At 44.5% G+C, this 25,244-nt stretch overlaps 1 protein-coding gene across 3 annotated transcripts in view; it reads left to right on the top strand.

The window, feature by feature from the left end:
- Runx1 (RUNX family transcription factor 1) overlaps positions 1 to 25,244 on the top strand; it is a 221,612-nt gene that overhangs the window by 126,810 nt on the left and 69,558 nt on the right. For all 3 annotated transcript variants that reach the window (XM_090349145.1, XM_090349135.1, XM_090349137.1), the window contains exons 3-4: positions 1,883 to 2,136; positions 8,057 to 8,213. In XM_090349145.1, the coding sequence (XP_090205271.1) occupies positions 1,883 to 2,136; positions 8,057 to 8,213 (411 nt within the window). The remainder of the gene's footprint in view (positions 1 to 1,882; positions 2,137 to 8,056; positions 8,214 to 25,244) is intronic.

Below are 25,244 nucleotides of genomic sequence, written 5' to 3'. Positions count from 1 at the left end.
GATGGCAAAGGCCGCGGACTCCCGGGTCGGGGTTGCGTACAGTAGCGCGCGGGGGCGCGCGGACCAATTCCAGGAGCGCGGAGAGGAGCCGCGCCCTGGCTGATACCGGAAAGGCCTGTGATTGGCTGCCTGCCGCCCCTATGCAAACGAGCTGAGGGAATGGAATTCCACGGGCCGGGCTTACAGTAAAAGCACGTTCATTTCCAGGCACTCTCATTCATAGAGCCAGCGGGCGCGGGCGGGACGGGCGCCCCGCGGCCGGACCCAGCCAGGGCACCACGCTGCCCGGCTTTGTGTATGTGTGTGTATGTGCGTGTGTGTGCGACAGGCACCTTCTACCTGGAGCACCTGGGGACGCCATGAGAAAGTCAACCTTGGCAGCTCCTCCTCTGACCTGCGTGGGACTGTTTTTGTGTTCCTTTCTTACTTTTTGAATGAACTGACTCCTTGTCTGGATGCTTCAACTTCTTTCCTGAGAACTTTTCCCCGATTGTTTCCTTTGACAACGACAGGAGAACGTGCGGCTGGCGGGTTGATTGGGTTGGGGGGGGAGGGAGGTGCTGGGCGAGCCTGCAAAGTTGCATGTGCGCGTGGCAGAGCTCGCGTGGGAGTGCGCGCGCGCGCGCGTGTAACCCGAGCCACCCGGTCTGCGGCGCCCGGCTCGGCGGAGCCTGCCTGCTGCTCTCCAAGGCCCGCTCCACCTGCTGCGGGGAAGCGGTGCGGAGTGGGGGCATCCGCGCGTCGGAGGAAGCTCTGCTCGCCGCTGACTGCTTCGGAAGAGTGTGCGTCCGCGTGCTTGCGTGACTCCAAACCACAGGATCCGCCACCGCGCAGCCAGCATCCCCCAAGTCCTAGTTATCAGAGGCGGAGAGCCGTAGACTGAGTCTCCTCCACTCGGGGACTTGAGGAGTTTGATTTTAAGATCTTTTGGAAAGCTAAGTTTCTGCACTGTTGTGCTTTTTTTTTTAATTTTTATTTTTGCTAGGATTTAATGAGAGAACATGCCAAGACATTCTAAGCCAGCCCTCTTCCAACTACTGAAGCTGATTTTCAAGGCTACCTAGGGGCGGGCGGGGGGAGGGGTGGGGGTGGGAAACGTTGTGCACCGCACAGTAATGGATTTCTGTTGTGTTTAAATTCTCTACAGATTGTATTGTAAATATTTTATGAAGCAGAGCATATGTATATCTTTATATATGTATGTGAGCACATACATTATTAGCACAGCCTCCGGAAATCTCCGTTCTGGTTCTGGAGGACAGAAGACAGGTTTTGTTTTTGTTTTGTTTTTCATGTTCAAAGTGGCGTCTTGCAGGGAAGACGCTTTTTTGTGTGTTTTATGTTCTGTTGGGACTTTAGGCTAAACTCACTTGCCAAGACAAAAAAAAAAAGAACTAAGGCAATTCACTACTGGAACTTCCAAATCACGTATTTACTGGTCGTTTTGCTCTCTGCAAATATATATATATATATAATCTATATTAAAAGTGTATGGAATTTTATTTTATTTTTTACACCTCTGGGAACTTTTTAATAGCCACAGACTGAACTTAACCTCTCCCAGCGAGGCTCAGAGAAACAGCCTCCCTTTGGGCCTCTGACTCCGGATTCTGGTGGCTCCCGTCGTCATGCGCTCCGCGGTCGGTTTGGAGAAGCCCTGGCTGGGTCGGGCGTGAGGCCGGTTCCCGGGACACTTGCCCCCCCCACCCCGGACCCAGGCCTCCCGGACCACGGCCTCCCGCGGTTCCCCAAGCCACTGAACTTGTATGTTGGTCTCCCGGGAGCTGCTGGCTGAAGACCCGCGCCCCTGTCGCCGCGGTCCGGCAGGAGCTGTTCGCAGGGTCCTTACTCAACCGGCTTGTTGTGATGCGTATCCCCGTAGATGCCAGCACGAGCCGCCGCTTCACGCCGCCATCCACCGCGCTGAGCCCGGGCAAGATGAGCGAGCCGCTGCCGCTGGGCGCCCCGGACGCCGGCGCCGCCCTGGCCGGCAAATTGAGGAGCGGCGATCGCACCATGGTGGAGGTGCTGGCCGACCACCCCGGCGAGCTGGTGCGCACCGACAGCCCCAACTTCCTGTGCTCCGTGCTGCCCACGCACTGGCGCTGCAACAAGACCCTGCCCATCGCCTTCAAGGTAGGCGGCGGGGCGCGGGGCGCGGGGGGGCGCGGCGAGCCCAGGCCGGCCGGCGCCCGCTGCCCGCGCCGCGATCCCCGGAGCGCCGAGGCCGGGCGCAGAGGCCGGGGCGCTCCGGGGGGCGCCGGGGCCCGGGATGCGGGGTGGGGAGGGGGGGAGATGCTGAGTTGCCTTGGAGACCCCAGGGCGGGACCCGCCCCGGAGAGGGCCCGGGAGGGCTGAGGACCGACCAGTCCCCAGACGTCTGCCCCGGCTTCTCCGGGCCTCCACCCCGGCATAACAACCCTGGTTACGACTGCGGGCCTCCTAGGTGGAAGGAGCAGGAAATACTATAGAGATACTTTCATGCTTTCCGGCCAAGAAAAAAAAAAAAACTAAATAAACCGACGTAACGAGGGACGCCGTCTCTCCTCCTCCTCCCCCTCCAGCGCCCCGTCAGAATTAGCATGTCCAAAGTCCACCGCCCGCGCCCCGGAGTTGGGCGGCGGAGTTGGTAGAAGTTGTTCTGGGCTCTCCCGAGCCTCCGGCCCGCTCCAGCCAGGGCCGCCGGCGGCGAGTCCGGCTCCTTCTCCTGGAGGGAGAGCCTGGTCGCCGGCTCGCCTCGCCCGGGCCCGGGCAGCCAGGGGCCCCCGGCGTCGGCTCCGGCCTCCCGGCCCTCCGAGGCGCCCTCCGGGGCTCCCTCCGGGGCGCCCTCCCGAGCGCACCCGAGCACGGAGCCGTCTGGAAAACCCTTGGCCTCCGAACGGTGTCTAAACAACCCCGGGCGCTTTTAAACAACCACCCTGCCGCCCTGGCAGCCAGCGGGAGAAATGTCATTTCTGCAGCGGGGTTCAACTGTGCTCTGGTCTTCTGAGGTTTTAGAAATACAACTTAAAAAAAAAAAAAACACAAAACCAATCAGCTGGGTCATTTCCTGATCATTGGAAAGACCAGTGAAGGCAGCTGATTCAGGCTGGAAAGATAGGCTACTTCTTCATTTTTTACAGTTAAATAATTGTCCCCTTGAAAGGGGGAAATATAATTTAATAGAAGCTTTTTATATTCCTAGGCCTCTACTGGGTCCTGATCTAATTATAATGAATAATATTCACTTAGAGGAGGGGGAATGGAAACACTGGCCAAATTCTTTTTTATTTTTAAGCCCTCCAAACTTTGTGAGTTTTGAGACAACAGAAATACAGTTTACAGCTCTGCCAAGAGAATTTCCTCCTCGTTCGTTTTTTTCCCCTACTTGGGTTATTGTTTGAAAGTGGGTTGTTTAAGGAGAAGGAGGTAGAATGAGGATAAGGGGAGTAGTCACTTGACTTTTCCTTCCCTCCTTCCATTTATTTAGATTTGGGTTTGAAAGGCTATTTCATTTTTAAAGGGGATCTAATCGTATGTAAAGGTTAGGTGAACAGACTCAGTTAGTGGTCTCTCTTCTGCACAGCCTCTCTGAAAGGAAACCTGACTAGACTGGCCCCCAGGTCACTGTCAGACAGGAACAGGGAAAAGACAGGTTCTTCCCGGCCACGCAAGCCAGGTTTCTGCTCAAGAATTTGGGGCTTCCTATGGGAAAAATTCAGTCATTTTCTAAGTTCCATCCTTTCCCAGGGAACACATGCCCTAAGATGTCAAGATGCAGAATGATGTGGAAGAAAATCTTCAGAACTGCATCAATGAAAATCTTGAGCTACTTACACGGGAGGGTTTATTTTCTTATGAAAGAATGAAAAACTATTGCTTTCATAAACTATCTGAGAATTCCTTTAAGCAGAAAGAGCAATCATGATAGAGGCTTCCTTTTAAAATTGACAATGCACTTTTTTAAAAGAAGGATCTTAATTTGTTTTTACTTAGTGTTAATGTGTAGGCTAGGTGTACATCCCTTGGGGAAAAGTTCCAGTATAGAGAAATCAGAACACTGTGATAGGTATCTGTCACTACCCCTATTTCTCCCTGTCAAGGAAACCAGCTCCCTGCCAGCTCTTTGAGGGTGATAACAAAAGTTAAGTTTGGAAAGAAAAGCAACCTCATCCTCAACCCCCACTCCTTGTATTCTGGCTTGGTTCACAGTACATTCCTGGCTCTGCTGTATACTTATCTACCTACCTAATACCTCCTTAGAGTTTTTGCAGAAATTATACCTTTAAAATTTGGACTTCCAATAAGTCTTAGACAATCTCTCTAGGAAGTTAATCCCTAAGGAATTTATTATAGCCCATACACTACAGAAGAGAAAAGTATGAAACAGTGACAAAGTCTGACGATAATGATAACTGGAGTATTTAAGTGCCTTTTTTTAGGAGTTTGCAGAAATTCTGTATAAATCTCTGACTTAATCTTCAGAATTAAGAAGAGATTTAAATGCATGAATTTTCTCTAGAATAGATTCAAATATCTTATTCTGAACCCTCAACCTCTTCTCAGCCCCTCTTCACTCTCGGAGTGAAGGCATTTATTTTAGCAGAGGAGAGAGATTTATTTTTACTACTGGGGGAAAAAAAACTTCAACTTTCAATGTTACTCACTATTCACAGAAGCAGCTTCCAAACTGTTTGGCTAAATTTTTATAAAGCTATAATATTGCAGGTGGTTTAGGCCCTCATATATAAGATCTAAACATACCTTCAGCAGGAAAGTTCATAGCTCTGGGATGCTCATAGTAGTATGATATTTAATTAAAAAAAACTTTTTTAAAGGAACAATGTTTGTGGTCGTTAGATAGGTATCCCTAGATAGGAGGCATTGAATGTCACGTTGGCTGAATTCTATTCCACTCACAGCCACCTTCAAAATACTGGAAGATTGTGGTTTTTGAAGTACATGAATTATAACTGTAATTTCAAATATAATTAGGACTGGTTGAAAAATGTCACTTGAAACTGTATAAGGAACCCTCAAATGATACTGGGAGATCCATATAATATAGAGGAGAGTTGATATTCTTCCCACCTTTAAAAACAGAAAAGTTAAAATATGAGCTACCTTTGGCCAGTAAGTCCCTTCTTGTCTGCTTGGTCTGTGTTAAAATGTAAATGTTTGTGTTCCTCTACCTATGGTTTATGGCTTTCCGTCCGGGTGGCTTCATTTTTCCATTTGAAGTTAGATATTGTTCTTTCTCTTTATATCCTCTCTCAATGGCAAAATCCATATCAAATTAGCAGATGTATTCATTTTCAAGCTAAAAAAGAAAAAATGTTTAACATAGCCCAAGTATACTTGTTAATTCTATGATATACATTATTAATGAAACGTCCCTGGATTTAATTTTATTCCCTCTCCCTGCTCAGAAAAAAAAATCCTTCAGTACAAATGAAATATAAGTAAATGCTATCTGAGTATCCAGGTATATGTTTTCTAATCCATTCCCCGAAATAGACAGAGTAAGAGTTAAAACTCTTAGTTTTTTTATTTATTAAATTCCAACACTAACATCCTTTTTGTATTTGACCATTATATTTCTATGCTAAATTTGTTTCTGCTTGGAGAAGGGCTTTTGAATTTGCCAACTCACTAATGAGGGTAGTGTTGGAGAGATAAGAAGAGAGGGCCAGACATGGAACACTGAGAGAAACAGTAGGAGGGGGATGGTGATTCAAGATGATTTGGGTGGTTATAAAAACAAGATTTGTTTACTTTAACTCATTTATAGAGCCAGCCCCTACAATGAGTTATTCAGTGTGAAAGACAAGCGGATGCTCCTCTCCCTGTATACTTACTGAATGTTGAATTCATGTAGAAAAGCCTGGGATAGCAGCAGGAGAGGAGGATGAGGAAGTAAAAATAAGTGTTCAGGGAGGGTATTTCAACACTCTGGACTCTTTTCACAGAGGGAAGTGAAAGAGTAAAAACAACAAGAAATAGGGTAAAAAGAGTAAACTAGAGCAAGTACATTTTATTAGAATAGCAAGATAAAGACACAGGAATCAATTAGCTGATCAACAAGATTTATTTCCATAATTCCTTAGAAACAAAAAAGCATTGTCATCTTACTATATACTTAGTCAAACCCATGTATAGATAGCAAACCCATGTATAAGGGGAATTAGACAACCGATGAGAAATTGCTTGGAAACTAGGAAAGAGTGCTTTAAAATTGTTTCATAGGAAACAATTGGAATCCAAGGATTGAAAACAGAGATAAATGGCAGACTTTATTTCACAGAGCGAATTGCATAAAATGTTTTTCAAAACCATCTTTACCTAGTACCGAAGAGTAGATCATCTCAGTGGATTCGTAAGACCCAGACCTGTTCATCTTTCAGAGAGAGCATTCATTTTTGTCACACCTTTTAGAACCTAGAAACTGCAGAAGCAAACTGTGAGCACAGACAGATAGTCATTTTGCAGGACACAGAGGACCGATCCGAACTAAACACACAGAACAAATGTCTTTAATATCAAACAACTGAACCTGCAGCTCTATTTCTATAAAGATGAAAGAGGACTGGAAAAAAAAAAAAGATCTTTCCCCACAAACATTATGTAGCAATTAGTAGGTGAAAATCAGGAGGCAGAAAATAGCGGAAGGAGTAATAACGGGTAAGTTAGGGAATGCTTTTCTATTGCCAGTTTGGAAACAACCACCAAAATGTGCTTATACAATCGAAACAAATCATACACATTTCACCAGTGACAGACTATCATAAAAGAATATTATAGATGATGGGAACAAATATAACTTGGAGAACATTGGCTTGAAATTCTATCACTTTGAAATGGAAACAATGGAAATATAACCAATAAGGAATTTCTAGACCAAGAAAATCACATCTAGAAAAATCAAATGATACTGGACATTGTGGATCACATATACAACCCCAGTATTCAGGAGACTAAGGCGAGAGGATTGTGAATTCAAGGCTAGCCTAAGCTTCATAGCAAGATTCTTGTCTCAAAAACAAAAGAAAAAACATCAAATGCTGGGCAAGTAATGGGTATTGCATAAAACATCTTCAGGTCATGCTCTTTTAGAGCATTTTACCCTGAAGTGATTACTTTATTTCCTGAATATATAAAAAATGCTCATCTACCAATTTTCTTCAGTAGCCCCGGGTAACAAACTCATATTTTGAATTGCCTTCCAAAGATCAGCTGAATTTGGAAAATATCTTAGTCACCTACCAGGAACTCAGAGATTTAAAAGTTATACTCTGTTTTATCCTTGATTTGAGAAGAATGTTTAAAATAGGAGCCCCTTTTCTCCTTTTTTTCAACTGTGTAATTAATAAAAAGTACACTTCTGATTTTTTTTCCTTATATGTTAGAGTTCATTGCTACAGAAACTCAGTCTAATAGAAGCAAGTAAGAGTACCAAAAATGGACTAAAAAGGGACAGGTCAAGTCATTTAAGAATGGTCAGCAAAGGTATAATTAATTTTAGCAGAAATAAGGTTAAAGAAAAGTCAAGTAGAGGCCCTGCTAAAAGATAGGTTGGGTTGTAGATTGGAACCTAAGACATTCTATGCTAACTAGGAAGGATTAAGAAGATATGATTGTATTCATGGGCTGACATAGCTTTTCAAAGTTTTCCTTTTGTTCACCCTCTTTCTTCAGTGCTTTCAAACCTTGTTTGGCTTGAGTAGGTGATTCTGAGTTTTTTTATTTGAAAATTTATATTTAGTTATCGTGAGGTTGGAATAGCGTAGTAGAAAAGTACTTTCCTAGCTAGTTCAAGGACCTGAGTTCAATCCCATCAAAAAAGAAAAGAAAATGAAAAGAAAGAAAGAAAAGAAACTTTATAGTTAATTATAGATGATGCAGTCAAAACTAAACCTTTGCCTGAAACACTTTTGTGGTGTGTGAGTTATGATTATTATTCCTTTGAAAACTATAACAATATCACTGATCACCATGTCTGCACAGTGGTGAATAGTCACAGTACAGGTGTTTGTGTGACTCTCCTGACGTCTATGTTTGTCCCTTGGCTGGTGTCTAGGTGGTGGCTCTGGGGGATGTTCCAGATGGCACTCTGGTCACTGTGATGGCCGGCAATGATGAGAACTACTCGGCGGAGCTGAGAAATGCGACTGCGGCCATGAAGAACCAAGTCGCAAGATTCAATGACCTCAGGTTTGTGGGTCGGAGCGGAAGAGGTAGGTGCCTGTTAAAAGTGCACTTGAACCCCCCAAATCTTTCCTTTAAATTTCAAAACTAGCAGTTGTCATGCTGGTCTCTCATACTGTTCTTGCTACACCAGACCTTCTAAAAAATATTTATCTGAGATTTTATAATTCTTTAGCTTTCTTTTCTTTTTTTTTTTTGCCAGTCCTGGGGCTTCAGCTCAGGGCCTGAGCACTGTTTTTGGGCTTTCTCAAGGCTAGAGCTCTACCACTTGAGCCACAGCACCACTTCTGGCTTTTTTTCTATGTATGCGGTGCTGAGGAATTGAACCTGGGTCTTCATACATGCTAGGCAAGCACTCTACCACTAGGCCAAACTCCTGGCCCCTAATTTGTTTTAGCTTTCTATGACTAAATTAGTTTAAGAATTATTTGCAACGTGCCAAACTTGAAATGTGAATTTCAGCAAAATCCCTTAGAATTTTACTACCCTGTGAAAATATAAGACCACAATGGAAATCAAGGTTGTACAATAGGATTTCTCTATTTGATAATCAGAAATTGTTTTAATGGAAGCTTAGGAGTGGTACTTTCTGTGACAAAGGACAGATTTCAATTGATTCCTTCAGTGGTTTTAAAGGGAACATGGTTTTGAGCTAGCTTACGTTCTTATAGCAAAAAAAAAAATGAAGAAATAATGGCAGTATCACTGATGACAGTATGAGTCCTTGCTGTGTTTCTTTTGGTGATTTGCGAGTGCAGATTAGGTGCGTGTAACACTTTACATTCCAATCATGTTCAGCTTCCAAAGAAACTACTGGGTGACCTCATTTGAATATATGCTTTTCTGTCCCTTTCTGTAGCCTATTTTCAAGTATTAGGGCACTAAAGAATCTTGGCTTATTGTAATTTTCTCTGGTTTTCAATTACTTCTGAGTATTGTAGGTTCTCTATATGTAGGAGCCTATGTCCTGTTTTTATAATTACCACTAAAATTACACTAAAAGTGTGATTGGGATACATAGGACACTTTGTTTCCAGTTGTCATTTTATTGTATAGTAAGGAATAGCTTAGAAATAAAAGTTACTTCCAGTTTAATCAAAATAACATAATAAATACCTAATAAAATAAATCCTGTATTAGAAAAAAAATATAACTATCATTCAAAGACATTTAAGTATAATAAGAGTAGTCATTATTCTTTCTGAAGACTTTCAAAAATATTAGAGTTGGGCAATGCTGTCTCATGCATATAATCCAAGCTACTCAGGAGGCTGAGAACTAAGGATTGAAGTTTCAAGCTAGTCCAGTCAGGAAAGTCCATGAGACACTTATCTCCAATTAACAATATAAAAAGCCAGAAGTGGAACTGTGGTTTATGTGGTAGAATGAAAAGTGCTAAGGAAGAGTGCTCAGGTGCTGAAATCAAGACCTAGAACCAACACACACACACACGCACACACAGACACACACACACACACACATAAATGTGCACATACAAAGAAAATTAGAAACTATGTTCTCATGGAATTGGCTAGTGGAAGAGAGAAAGAGGTAAATGGGTATTGACTTTTTCTTTTCTTGCTGTTATTTTGGCTATCTGGAGCATTTTCATAATAGACTCATAGCTGGAGAACATTTTTAAAAAACATATAACATGATTGAAAATATATGTTGGTAGTGCTAAGTTAATAACAGGGTGGTTCAAAGGAAATCATAGTCACTTATGGAAAGCATGCTATAAGATATAAAAGCATAAGTCATTAAATGGGCTCCCCTGTTATATTAAAAGTTTCTGCCTTTCAGTAAATGGAATTTGCATTATGATTCAGAGAAGTGTGTTTAGAAAACATCTTGGAGGCTTTAGAAGAGTGGTTGGTAGTGTGGGTGAGACTCTCATAAACAACAAAGGGCCCAGAGCCACATACAGGCCCACCTGCCTAGCAAGAAATCTTCAAATCCGTTCCGGTGGAGTTCTCCTTTTAGAAGCAGCTAGCTGGGCGTCATCTGGTCACTTTTCGATGGAAAATATTATTGTCCTCATTTGCATCTAGGTGGGTCTATGAGTCAGGTGTTGGTTATAAAAGCGGAGAGAGTTATGTGGGGGCCCAGGCTAATGGCATTTTTTTGATTCCTCCTAAGAAATTCTGTAGTGGATGTTGGTGATGGTGAAGAATAAGATTTCTAAAGTAGCATGCTTACTTGTAGGGAGGCTTGGTCTCCCATCCCTCTCAGGCCATTTCTGGCTGTGTGGCGTAGCTGACTAATAGGCGCTTGTGTTTACTTGGGTGGCAATGAACTGTTTCCCCAAGGTGTGGATTGTTTGCGTTCAGCTGGCTGATTTGTGCCAGTGTGCCCTTGAGTTTGAATAACTTCCCCCCCCCCGCAAAAAAAAAAGTAAAATAGCTTCAAGGAAGACTGGACTGTCTTTTCTAGCCTAGAATGAACAAAGAAAATTAAATGTATGCCATAAGTGGATAATATTCATTTTGAATGGAGTCTGATAATAATTTTTTTGAAAAAAGGAACCAAGTGCCAATGGCTCTCACTTGTAATCCTAGCTACTCAGGAGGCTGAGATCTGAGGATCATGGTTCAAAGCCAGCCCAGGCAAGCAAACACCCTGAGACTAAAGTATCAAAAAGTCAAAAGTGGAGCTAAGGCTCAAGTGGTAGAACAACAGCCTTGAACAAAAAGGCTCAGGGAGAGCTCCCAGACTCTGAGTTTCAGGGCCAGGACTAGTGCAGTAAATCAATAAATAAGGAACTGGCGTGGAATATTTGACCTAATTATGGTCACTATGTATAATACTGGTTTCAAGAAAACTTTTGGGAGAAAATGCTGTAAGGTAAAATGAGTCATCATGATGTCCAACTTGTTTTTGTCTCATAATTTCACTCTGCAGTTCTAAAACACAATTCAGTTTTCTTTCAAGTGTCCACATCAAAGCTTGGCTGAGTTTCTCTTCTACTTCTGTCCTTTTCCTTTTTCTTTCCTTTATTGCAATTTGCTGCCCATTAAGAAGAGAGCAGATGATTCCTGCTAATTTTAACCATTAGTCTTAATCTTTCTCACTTTTATCCTTTGAAAGTTTCATTATGATTTATGAAGGGATCTTAAAACAATCTACTGTTTCATTTTCTGCTTTTGCCAATGTGCCTGCAAATAAGCCTTTGGCTTTGACATGCCAGGCAGCCAGTAGCCCTGAAGTTACTGAATTTAGTTTCTTCCGTACACTTCTGTGTCAGTCTCAGATTCTCTCGGGAATGGGCTTTCAAAAGGGGCCAATGCATAGTACAAGATGAAAGGTAGGAAAGAGATGTCTCAGGTGCTAGGCAGTGTGGCAGATAGAAGGCTTATTTTCTCTTCCACCAAGTGGATCTGTCTGGGCACTGGCTGGTGTCCAGCCTCACAGCTCCTAACTTGGGTTTAGCCCATAACTGGGAAAACCTGCCTGTCCAGCTTTTAAGGCCCTGCTCACTACACTGGCCCCTCAAAATATTGGACAAGGCCTTTGCAGCTTGAACCTTTCTCTTTTCCTCTCTCTCCATTCCTCTGGACTGTAAATCTGGTCTCCCCCCTTGGAATGTTTCTTCCTTTGATTCAATATCTCCATGTAAATTAACCATGTCTTTACAAAGGAGGAGGAGATAGCCACTCCCAGGAGATGTGTGAGGTTGAGAGCTCAGAGAAGACCCCAGGACTCTGAGATTAGGAGAGGGCACAGGTAGATAGGTTTTCTGAACAATGAACATTTTTATCACGTGGCCTGGGACTATGAGTCACCTCTAGAAAATCCAAGTTTGAGGTCAAAAGGAATTCTCTTCAGTGAAGTTAATTAGCTTAAAAGTTTATGTCAATGTACACCTAGAGTTGATATGTTCAATTACAAGAAAATATGTCATGTCATTTAAGACATTTTAGCAGTGACATCTGTGAATGATTTGATTTGTCTCTTTGTCTCTGTTGGAGTGTTTAATCATTTGCAGAAGTACAGATCTATCTGTGAATACAGCTTTAGTGATTTTTACTTTAGAACCAAAGAAGAGCTCTACCAAGCTCTGTCATCTACCACACTGTAAATTAGGGGGAAAAAATCTATCATACATATCCTTCTATGAATCTTAGCACTACGATGTTTGATCTTCTAGAAATGTCACTGATACTTCTGAAAAATCATTTGAAAGCCTTTATCCCAGAGTTGTGGAAAATGCAATGTTTGAAAATTTTTCATGTTTAATTTCCGTTTCCAGAGCCAGCAGTTTGTATGCTTTCAGGAGATTCAGGAATGGCTTTTGCTTTGAACGTGTAAGCCCAACTCAGTAATAGGTTTTATACAGTAGATACCAGAAAATGAAGAAAGAAACAAAAAATAGGAGACAGATGCTGTCTAACCTCCTGGACAGCTGTGGTGGCATATTATACTTTGGGTATTGCCAGGGCCTGGTTAGTATGGTTGCAAAAGTAGATTATATTCCAACTGTCAGTCCAGGCTTTTTCGGGGTGGGGTGGAGGGAGGGAGGGCACGATGTGTGGGTGTCTGTCATTGTTTGGACAGCCTCTTTTCCAGGGCACCGTGGACCCTGGCTCCTGAGTGAAGGGTGTCATTCCAGTTCTATGAGGCTACGTGTTCTGCCGGGAAAGGGTTTCATTTCTTGGTGCCATTTGTTGTTTATGTTGACCTCCCTGGCAACTTTAACCCTGCCCAGTTTCTAAATAGTACCCTCCCCAATGCTTTTATAAAGTGAAATTCATTCGTTTGCTCTTGCTATGGATGGATGTCTTCCCAGACATAATATTTATCCTGTCATAATCTGGGTTAGTTCATATTTATGTCATGTTGGTTATGTAAAGGATTTTCAGCCCTAGGCAGTTTTACATGATTTGGGGGGCACAGAATACCTTTCAGGTGAGATAGAGGAGAAGGTATATTTGAGGAAAGATAAACTGTACTATATTCTAAACAAGAACACATGTCTTTATGCAGTGCCTTTTCTGAGAAGCAAATGAATGACTCATGGTCTTACTGTAGGATCCAAGTCAATCTGTGTGATTATAGATTTCTCTAACCCAGGAAGGGCAAATCCATCTGCCAATCCCAGAGACATTCCATGGGTAGTGTAATCAGAGCAGGCTATAGAACCTGGCACTGAGATCTCCTATGGCGAATAAAAGGAAAAGATATGAGGGATATTAAAAATCAACTCTCTAGCCTAGTACCGGTGGATCACACTCATAATCCTAGCTACTCAGGAGGCTGAGATCTGAAGATGGTGGCTCCAAGGCAGATGAGACAGAAAAGTGTGAGACTTATCTCCGATTAACTAGCAAACAGCTGGAAATGGAGATGTGACTCAAGCGACAGAGTGCCAGCTTTGAAAGAGAAAACCAAGAGAGTGAGATCCTGAGTTCAAGCCCTAATACTGACTGGTACAAAAATAAATAAATAAATAAAATAAAGTCTCCATCCCTTCCCTTTCTTCTTATCTCTTGTTATCGATCCACACTTTAAAATAGGATATTGACTAGAATCTTTTCTTCAGATTTAAATAGGAGCCCAAAAGACCCAACCTCTGATGTAGCAAGCTTCCGCCGACCATAGCAAATACCTCCTTTTGATGGCAGGTCTTAAGCTTGCATGCAAGGTCTGATATAAAATTTCTGCCTAGGGATCAAGTTTCTTATTCTCTTTTACATTTTGCCAATGAAAGAAGAGCAACACTGTCTTCAAGCAAGTTGTTCCTTGCCCTGTTAAATCCTAGGGTGGCCCAATGGGAGCAAGAACCAGAAAAGATCCTTACTGCAAGTACAAGGGAAAAAAACAGCTATAATTTATCCTTCATCGTTTCCTTGCTGATTTTATGATGTTCCAGCCTTTGCTGACGATGTCAGACAGCTTTCCTTGATTGAAGTTGCTTGGATGAATTTTCTTTTTCCAGTGGAGGGGCAAAAGCTGCTCTCTTTCTGTCCATCCACCCTCTCATCCCTTCTTTGCCAGCCGGCTGACATTCGGTGAAGCCAGTTCAAGAAAGACTATCAATCAGAAAGTGGCTCTGAGAGAAATAATGCCTGAATGATTTTTAGAGCTTCCTGTTTCAACAGCAAGCATTTACAGACGTAAACAGGGATCCAGCCAATGGCGACACATGGCTCTGGTTCTAATAAATCAGTTTTGTATTTTCTTTTTGTGCTGGTTGGTGAAGGGCAAGGAAATGTGCAGGATCCTGGTTATGGAAGAACATAGTCTATGTTTCTGGATTTTTAAAACGGAGTTTTTTTTTTTTTAAAGAAAAATGACTCATTGAGGTAGAGATGGCGTGACATTGTCTGGCGACTGTTTCTTCTCAGCCGATGATTATTAAAGAAGTTCATGGAGTAAAGGGATGTAGATGAGCATCCCTGTATGTCTGCCCCTGACACCTTAGGGAGGTGGGGCCCCAGAACACCTGCTCCTTTGATATTAGACTCTGAAGACATACAAATCCCTTATGCAAAGTGACACCCTGTATTTGCATATAACCTACTCACATCCTCTCATCTACTTTAAAGTATCACTAGATTGCTTATTATGCATAATAGATGTTAATGTCGTATAAATAGTTGTTATAGTGTGTAGTTTGTTAGACCTGTTTTGTACAGATGCACTTTTCTTTTTTTTCTGGTCCTGGGCCTTGAACTCAGGGCCTAAGCATTGTCCTTGGACTTTCTCAAGGCTAGAGCTCTACCACTTGAGCCTCAGCACCACTTCTGGCTTTTTTCTATGTATGTGGTACTGAGGAATCAAACCTGGGTCTTTGTGCATGCGAGGCAAGCACTCTACCACTAGGCCAGACTTCTGGCCCTCCCCAAATATTTTTGTTCTGTGGCTGGCTGAATCCTCAGATGTAGAATTTAAAGACAAGAGTGTTGACTGTGTGGTCCATATAGAAGGGATGTAAGGTATTTCTTTGTTGAAAGAGCCTCATGCTCTCTTACTCAAGATTGGCACTGTATTGCCACTTTGGGATTTTTAGTGGTCATTTGTAGATGAGAGTCTCTTGGGTTTTTTTGCCCAGGCTTACTTTGAGCCATGATCCTCAGATCTCAGCCTTATAAGTAACTAAGATTACAGGTATGAGTCGCCAGCACTGGGCATGTGCAGGGTTTAGGACTCCTACCCAGAAATGTGGAGTATGTGTGTGCATGAGTGCATACATGCATGCATGTGTGTATGTGTTTCCATCGAGAGACTTCTTGGCTCAAAATGTTTTTGAGGATTAAATCCTTATGAATAACATCTTCTCATTGAAAGCCCCCAAAAAGCAATTAACAGAAATTAGTGCATGAGCAACGTAGATTTAATATGCTGCTTGTGATTACATTCAAATGCACCAGACTTGTCACTGCCCTGGCAGGGTGTGGCTGGGGGGGTGGGTAGTGAATTGCCCACTTGACAGTTATGTTGATAAACAGGCATTAGCACATTTGGGGTGATGCCTGCCTACCATCCTTGGCTTGGATGTGCCTTTGATAGAGATGTTCTTTTGTTTAGGCCAGGGATAGAGTGAATGATAGTGTTCACTTTGTGTCCCATTGATTTGCCAGGCCTCTGTCATTCTCTATCAGGTAGTGTAGCCTATTCAGGAACTATGCGCTTGCTCTTCTAGTACTTTCTCCACTGGGATGTCAGACAGTGGTGGCCCCATAGACCCTAGGGACCCCCAGAGCCTCCTGTAAGAGGTTCATACTGATTTGCTGCTTGATTGAAATGTGTTTCCTCTGATTTCCTCACCAAGGAGGCATTCATTTCGAACCACTCAAACCATGTTTTTCTCTAAGAAGATAGAAGTAATTTTCCCATTCATTTTTAGATCACTCCCTGCCTTTACCTTGGGATTTACAACCAGCACAAGTGGATGGGCTGCACATACTGTCACCTGACCCTGAGTAGCTCCTGTCCAGTGAATGAGAGGCTAGCCAGCACCCCAGGGCAGTGCGTAGCTCCTGTTGAGTCACCTTGTGCAAATAATGGTGTTGGGTGAAGATGGGTGACCTGAGTGCAGTGATTTATCTGTGAACTTATCAGATCTCCCTGGAGGGGACTGGGAGGATGAAAACCTCTGGTTTGCTCAAGCCACTGGTTTGGGGTTTATACAGACATTTTCCCTTCTTTTTATGTGAAATCATTATGTGGCCGATAGTGTCTACTTTGAATCTATTATTTTGGTTGTGGTCATTCTGTTCTGGTAATAGGCCTTCAACTTGGGACCTGAGTTCTCAGTCCCTGAGCTCTTTTGCTCAAGGCTAGTACTCTACTAGTTGAAGCTATTACAGCTCCACTTGTGGCTTTTTGGTAGTTAATTGGAGATAAGACTTTCCCAGACTACTCTGCTCAGTTTTGAAGGACAATCCTCAGATCTCAGCCTCCAGAGTAGCTGTGATTATGGCAGTGGGCCACACGGAGGGAGTGTCTGGCTTATCTGGTTTTTATTAATGAGCAGCTAAGGATCATGTCAACTTCATTATCTTAGCTGCCTCTCTGCTTATCAGTTTTGAGGAGGGTCTCTGTGGTTCCCCGTTGGGAATAAATACAGATATAAAGGAGATTATCAGATTTATTACTTTTGTTTGGATTTGTACCAAATTTTTGGTTCCTAAATTTTAGTTCCTGAATTTTTACCTCTCTGAGACAAAAGAGATTTTTTTAATCATGGAAACATCCTAGCAACCGTGAAATGGTTCCATTTTGGCCCATTGCCATCGGCTACCTGAAGATCTCTCCACCAGCAGCTGCCACTAGGAAAAGGCCACACAGGTGTAGCAAGCAGAGGCTCTGCCAGCTTCTTAGGGAGCCAGAACATCTCAAAGAGAATAGCCTGTTTTTGTGCCCACAGCTAGCTTGGTGACTGATGGGACTCTCAGAAAATCTTCACTTGCCCATGTGGGTACCTTCATTTTGCAATCGCCTATTTTCTATACTGAGATCCAGGGAGAAATGATTTAAAAAACCAAGAGTCTTGTCAATACTGAACTCAAACCAGATCTTCTTGAACTCAAGGCTTAGATGCTGTCCCTTAGCGTTCTCCTATCAAGATTGTTGCTCTACCATTTGAGCCATAGCTATACTTCTGCTTTGGGTAGTTAACTGGAGATAAGTCTCAAGGGTTTTCCTTCAAGGCTCTTCCTTCCTGGACTGGCTTTGAAAAGTGATCTTCAGGTCTCAGCTTCCTGAATAGCCCGGGGGGGGGGGTGGTGACAGGCGTGAGCCACTGGTGCCTAGCTGAAAGAGGTTGGATTTCATGACCTAGTTTGGCTGTGATTGTTTTCTTGTTCCTCATTGATCACTCATTTGCTTGCATGAACTTAATATTGGGGACCTTAGTCTCTTCCTCAAAGCTCCGGGCACATAGTGACAAGCTCTATGCATAGCTGGGTCCTGTGGCCAGTTATTTGCGACTCGTTAGGTTTAACTGTTAGAATGAGAGTTCCCTGTGTGGTCCTCTGAGCCAGTCTGCTAGGAGCTCCTCATATTCAGTGCTGTGAATGGGAGCAAAGGTGACTAGAGGAAAAAGACTCCGAATGTCAGTAGTAGGCAACAGGACACATGACATCCACTGACACACAGTCTCTGGAGAGAAGAAATGTTGATGGGCTGGGAAACCCTCAGGAGCATGATTATTAGAATTTTCTACAAAGCAAAAGACATAAACCTTAGGTGCAAAAGTACCATGTGGTCACCTCAGAGATCAGGCTGGTGTCTGGTGGTCATTTACTAAATATCTACATGACGAATTATACTTTATAGACAGGAAAGCCTAATGGTCAGTATCAACACTTTGCTGGGGGCCTGTGTCTCAGTTTGAACCCACTATGGTCTAAGGGCTTGCTCTTTGATGTGGTGCTGTGCTTTGCATTGTGCAGCAACATCCCTGTCTTCTCTCCAGTAACTTGTGTCACTCACCGCCCTGGTGTAATAACCGGAAATGTCCACAGAGGTTACCAAGGCCCCAGGAAGGCTGGAGAGCCCTGCCCTTGGTTTTGTGACCTGTCAGAGCCTTTGTTGTATGGCCCCACCTTTGTTCTTGGAGTAGGAGATGCAGAGGATTGCTTACGTGAGATAAGACTTAGGTTTGGGGTTGTTCCAGTGACAGGAGTTTCTGTGATCGAGTAAACAAGGGCACTCAGCAACTCTGTCATCGAGGCAAGGTGGGTGGGGGCTCACAAAATCATTTGGTACGGTATGTGCCAGTACAGATATGTTATCCGTCTTGCTATCTGCCCTTCACCCATCTTCCTGGACTGATTTTGTAGCGCCCATAGTAATGTTAAAAATGTTCTCAAGAGGCCAGGTGTCTGTGATCTTAGCTACTTACTGAGATCTAGGGATCACAGTTTAAAGCTGGACCAGGCAGGAATGTCTGTGAGATTCTTACTTCCAATTAACCACCCCAAAAGCTAGCACTGGACATGTGGCTCAAGTAGTAAAACAATAGTCTTAAGCAAAATATCTACGGGATAGTGCCCAGATCCTGAGTTCAGCATGTGCTCACAAGCACACAGGGACACACACACACGCACACACACTGTCCAAAATGACCCTTGGCAAAACAAAAAAGGAAGTCTTTTTCCCATCTTAGTCATGAAGTGTATGTGAATTTTTCAAGTGGAAACCTCAGCTCCTATTCTTCCTTCTTGGTTCCGAAGATTTCTGAGGTCATGAAAGGGTTATCTGCACTGAGATTTCAGATTAGCAATGGACCAGATGAAATTAAATATGTACTGTAATTCGAAGCAGTTTTCTTTCCCCCCATGGGAAAAGAAATTCTCCCAACTTAGTCTGCCCAACTCTTTTGTCCAAACAGTAATAGCATGCAAATATTTATGATTCATACATGCCCCTCTGATGGTATTTTAACAATAAACACTGCATTTTAACAATGAAGCAGAATAATCCCTTTGTTCTGCATAGGACAGGGCTGCAGCCAACGTTGGCACCCGCAGCATCACATTCTTCCTGAGTGGTAATTGCTGCCTCCACCCAGGCTTAGAAGTGTTTTATGGTAGGTGCCACCGTGGCTTGCCTGGCATGGTGCTTCAAGCCATCCTGCCTGTTCCCCGGAAGCCTTTCTTAAGGCTTCACAAGTGAATACCCACAACGGTGTTCTCCTTACGGCCACGGATAAACCAGAGTCGGTTAATCTGGATGTTAAACGGGGAGAGTTCTTGCTGTACTCTTCACTGTGAATTCTAGCACAGTCCCTGAGCTTAGATCTCACCGCAGCCACTGTGCTTCACTTTCTGAACCTCTGCTCCGTAATAACCCCATGGAAATACAGATTTAGCTGGGCTTCTGTGGCTCATGCCTGTAATCCTAGCCACTTAGGAGGCTGTGATCTGAGGATTATGGTTCGAAACCAGCCCAGGCAGGAAAGTCTGTGTGACCCTTATCTCCAATTAACTATCAGAAAGGTCAGAAGTGGAAGTGGAGCTGTGGATCAAGTAAGTAGTAGAGCACTTGCCTTGAGCACAAAAGCTCAGGGACAGCACCCAGGCCTTGAGTTCGAGCTCTGGCATACATACACACACACAAAAAAATGTAATAGTGCTGTCGGGAGTCTGACTTATGGTAGAGTGCTTGCCTTGCATGCACGAAGACCCGGGTTTGATTCCTCGCTACTACATACATAGAAAAAGCCAGAAGTGGTGCTGTGGCTCAAGTGGTAGAGCTCTAGCCTTGAGAAAGCTCAAGGACAGTGCTCAGGCCCTAAGTTCAAGCCCCAGGACTGGCAAAAAAAAAAAGACTGTAGTAGTTACAGTTATTTGTTAGGCAATGACTGTGTATTGAACGCTTCACATCTGTTTCCATGGTGTTATGATTATTCCCTTTCTTTGCATGTCATTCATTCATTCATTCATTCATTCATACATTCTATGAATATGTGCTGCATGCCTATTATGAGTCAGGCACTGGGCTTTGAAGGTACAAAGGCTAGAGAAGAAAAATGATAGGCTGTGGGACTCATAAAGGGTGACAGTTAAGCAGAGGATCTCTATCCTGGATGGACAGTATTACGGCAAAGGCAGGTACAATAGGAAGAAGTGAGCCGCAATGCAGAGCCTAGTAAAGGGCAAACTGTGGTCTCTGATGAGACCTGGAGGTGACAAATTCAGATGGAGGCATTAAGCAGAGGGTGCAGAGGAGAAGGTACCTGGCCTGCTGAGTTTCTGAGTGATATTCTGGGGCTTCTCCCTCTAGGCCATAAAGCAGGGATGGGAATACTGAGAAGGGTCTGGAAATTTACCCCGGGCATTTGGTCCCTGCATCGCAGAGCACGGCCAGCAGACTGTGAGCAGAAAGCTGTCGTTACCAGATACAAATGGTAGAAGGACACTTAGTCTGAGGTCCAGGAAGCATCTTTGTAGCATGCTGGGGACTGGAAATTCATTTCCTCTCTCAGCCAGCCCTAGATATGTGTGACCAGCACGAAAACACCATGTCTGGGAAATGTCCCTAACATAGAGAAGTCAGCTTGCAGTCCAGGCTTGCCCAAAGCTTTTTTCTTCCCTCTCAGCCTCTAGCCCACCTATCCTTTTTCTCTGTCTTGCACAGGAATTTTACTTGGGCAGGAACTAAGGACCCAGATTACCTTGTCCCCTCAAGGGCTCACCTCTTGGCCCTTCTGGCTAGCTGTATGTGGCCTGGGTGTAGCTGTATAGCCCTGGGTGTGAGTTCACCAATGGTAAGGAGCTGTCAGCCGATCTATATGAAGTCAGTTTGATCATCTGTTCTGTGGTCCCTTCATGGGGTACACAGCCTGATAAGCGAGTGAAGCCTGGAAAAGTTGCGTGTGTTGAACAAGAAGACTCTTCTGGATGGAGGGACCAAGCAACAAGTGTGACATTGGCCCAAAGCCAGCTGTGAATTCAGGGTCTTGGATAATGTGTGGTATAAAACTGGCCTAGGTCGCTGAGATCTGGGGAACTGGTTCTGAAAGAAGGACAATCAGAAGCAAATTTTTAAATCTGGGGAACAGAAATGCAGAATTTCATGAGAGCATCGTGCTGTTTGAGAGGTTGAGTGATACATTCATCCTCCATGGTTAATTCCAGTTCTGGAACCCCTCTGTCTGCCCGCCTGCCTGCCTGTCTGTCTGTCTGTCTGTCTCTCTCTCTTTCTCTTACACACACACACACACACACACACACACACACACACACACACACACGGAGGTACTGAAATCTATAGATGCTCCAGGCCTGTATATAAAGTGACACAGCAGGTTTATTCACAATTCCCACACATCCTTCTTTCCCACATGTTATAAATCATGTCTCGACTTTTAAGAGAGCACATGCGACCTTAGCACTATGTTAGTCGTGTATTCTATTATTCAGGGAATAATAGCAAGAAGGAGGCCTAAGCATACTTAGTACAGACGCAGTGTGCTTTTCTATTTTTTGACCTGTGGTTGTATCCTGGGATCCAGATAAAGATTGGGGGATGAGGGCAATGCCCTGGGAAAAGAAAGCCTGGCCTACCCCTTCCTTTACCAAGGTAGCCTCCGAAAGGGAAGCCAGGCTTTCCAACGGCAGTTTGACATCACAAAGAACTGACTGCCCAAGTGACACTGATTAGGAATTGTTTGGTTCATTTATCCAGCGATATTTTATGGCTTCAGAACAGAAGAAGATACAGAGGGAGTCCTTGTCCTCCAACCAGTCACTTAGGCAGAAATTTTCAAGAGAAAATGTTTCACATGCCTTTGCTTTCCTCTGAGTAGAACGGCTAGTTTTTAAACCACCCATTGCTCTATGGAAAACTGAGTCCAGTATTGAAAGTCCTGGGTGTTCAGTCTGGCTTGCAGGTAAACCCAACATTTCCATTCAAGTTACCTCAAAGGAGCAAGGAGATTTAAGTGGAACTTAAAGGAATTGTACCCTTCTCACAAATCCTCTAAATAAATGAACTGTCCAGCTCCACTGTCAAAAATAGAGGTGTTTGGGTAAGGAAATGGAAGAAGAGCAAAAAAGCATGAATTCTGGCCGTGAAATTATTCCAGTGGAAAAGTGAGAAAGAAAAACTGAAAGCACGTTAGGAAAACGGCTCCTCATACAGACAGCCCCTGGAATCCAAGGTGGCGCTCATTGGAGTACTTGATTGTCTGTGGTCAGAATGAGACCTGGAAGTCCAGGGAGACATCGCCTTGTAACCTTGGAACATCTGGGGATTTCCTGAATTCGTAAAGAGTTCGTGAAGTCCAGCCTGACTGCCTTGGTTTGTTTTCCCTTTCTCCATCTCTCTGAAGTTTCATGTTTGTAAGCCTGGCCTGCTTTCCTGTACAGCCATTGGGAAGAGGGAGTGAAAAAAATGTCGTGCTTTTTAGGAGACGCTCCCCCAGGGCAGACAAAGCCTTTGCCTGCAATCTTTCTTTTCATGACAGAGGGCAAGTTTCACATCCCCAGAAACTGTCCCCGAAAGGAGAAGATGACTCATGGGTCCCAACCTACACAGAGGAGAGTGACAAGAGCCACAGTGGAGCTGCCGTCTCCCCAGGAAGCAAGTGAAGGATCATGTGGTCTGACTGGGGCTGAGAGAGCTTCCCTTAGGCCCCAGCAGGCATGAAGAGAACCTGCCAAGAACCTGGCAGGCTGAACTTTCACCACGGTCCCCAACAGGGCAAGAAGTAGTTCTGAGCCATTCATCTGGCATTGTGTGCCTCTCCTAGCCCATTAACAGAAGGAGCAGGGACTGCATTCCCAGTCCTGAAGTTTAGCCTCTTTCCAGATGTGGCAAGAGGTAGAGTGTGGGCCCTGGCCCATGGAAAGGCAGGGCCCAGCCGTGATTTTATTACTCCACCGTGGACTGTTGGACTTCACATAGAGTCAAGCCCCATGGCCGTAGAGAGCATGTCATTGTCCCATCACACCCCAGAGTGTCCAGGAAAGCTCACCCTGTGACCTTCTTGCTGCCTAAATAAAGCAGTTTAGTATTTAGTATTTTGGATGGACAAACTGGCGTCGGGGGAAACGACACATGTTGCTGTCCTGGCTTGTTTACATAGTGGATCAGCCAGTCCCAGTTGTACCTTACAAAGACTGCCAGCTGCTGAGGCCAAAGTGAACTTGAACTTGAAGTTCAAGTTGAAGTTGGGCCCTGTTGCAGCAGGGCCATCACCTGCTGAACTAATAACACATTCTCTCTTTCTCTCTCTCTCTCTCTCTCTCTCTCTCTCTCTCTCTCTCTCTCTCTCTCTCTCTCCCTCCTCCCTCCCTCCTTCCCTCCCTTCCTCCCTCTCTCTCCCTCTTCTCTGTCTCTATTTCTCTGTGTGAGTCTCCCCCCCCACACCAAGTACTTATGGAATCATGCTGTCACACGTATAAGAACTTTCCTAGTATTTACTGAGGGTATCTTAGTGCTCTGCCTTGTATTCATGATTTCATTTCGTCTGTGGTAAGGCTTGTGCTATGACTCCCCTCGCTTTTCTAGACAAAGCAGGGACCTCAGAGAGGTTATTAAATAACTTGCCCCCCACGATGTCAAGTGGCCAAGCTGGAATTTGAACACAGGGAGTTGACTTGACTGTCCATCCCATGCCCTTCCCCTGTGAGCTTCCACTTCTACAAGACTTGAAAATCAAGATGTTGTCTCTTCCTACTTTCAAGAATAAATCCAAAGGACCTGGGCCGGGTGTATGGCTCATGTCTGTCCTCCTAACCACTCAGGAGGCTGAGATCTGAGGACTGTAGCTCAAAGACAACCCGGACAGACAAAACTGTGAGACTCTTATCTCTAACCAGCAACAGGCTGGTGACCTGTGACCCGCTAACTTGTTCTTCTGCAGCTGAGCCCATCTCCTCCCAGCAGCACCCGGGGCAGCCCTGGATCATCTGTGCACCCTTCCCAGCCCCTGTTGGTCCAGGAGCTTGAACTTGCTTTCTTTTCCCGCTGATCGGGCTACTTTTCTTTCACCACCCTGTGGTTCCTCTAAACCTCTGGCTCCTCCTCTTTCTTCTGGCCACAGCTTGCCGAGAAAAACACTTGAGACTCTTTCAATCTCCACACCCACCTACTTCAAATACCAGGCCCACAGGTCATTTTAATGAGGGAATTTTGCTAATAACTCATGTGCCCCAGGGCACAGCTCCCACGTCTGCAGGTGCTGGCCAGGTAGGGCTGTGTCTCAGCAGCCATCCTGGGCCGGGGCAGGCAGAGGGCAGAGCACGTGGTGCCCACAGTCAGAGTCTCAGTCAGACATGCCCTGTGGCTACCTGGAGCCCGTTGTGAGAGCTGGTGCCAGGTCTGACAGGAAGGACATAGATGAAGAGGAAGGCAGTTTTTCACCCTGGGAGAGAATGTCATGTTTTCCTATGAAAGAGAAAACAAAAGTCACCGTGGTCTGTAAGATAAAAAACAGATGGCCTTGTACTCAAAGCTGTAAACAGAGTGGAGGGAGACCAGAAGCTTCTGCCTCGGGTACTGGGCTGGAAATGCCACAGGCATCCTCACTGCTGAGGCCAGACAGCAGCTCCTGTGGACACAAATTCATGCCAGAAGCCAGTGGTCACACCTGTAATCCCAGCTATTCAGGAGGCTGAGATGTGAGGGTCAAGGTTCAAAGCCAGCCAGGGAAGGAAAGGTCTAGGAGAATCTTATCTCCAACTAACTGAAAGAAAGCCCAAAGCAGACCTGTCGCTCAAGTGGCAGAGTAACTAGCCTTAAGTACAAAAAGTAAGGCATAGAACCCAGGCCATGAGTTCAAGCCCCAGTACCAGCCTCAAGAAAATTCCTAAGCGCGAAATGATAAGAATTATGATGATGAGCAATGGTGTCGTAAGTCCTTGCTCTGATTCAGTGTCTACCCCACGTAGCCTAGCATCAAGTGAACCCGGAGGACATCTCCAGAATTCAAAAGCTCAAAATCCAGCCCAGGAATAAACTGCTGCTGAACTCTAACCCAAGTTCACAGTTAACTGTCAAGTACAGTTCATGAACAGTTTTTGTTGGGGGAGGGACAGTGATAGAGATGGTGTTTTATTTAAACACTCATTTATTCATTCACTATTTATGCTGGCTCAAGGGCTTGA

Source organism: Megascapheus bottae, chromosome 1, assembly GCF_031878675.1.
Source record: "Megascapheus bottae isolate mThoBot1 chromosome 1, mThoBot2.hap1, whole genome shotgun sequence".
Classification (NCBI taxonomy): Eukaryota; Metazoa; Chordata; class Mammalia; order Rodentia; family Geomyidae; genus Megascapheus; species Megascapheus bottae.
The sequence above is the reverse complement of the archived record's forward strand: the minus strand, read 5'-3'. Positions and strand labels throughout refer to the sequence as shown.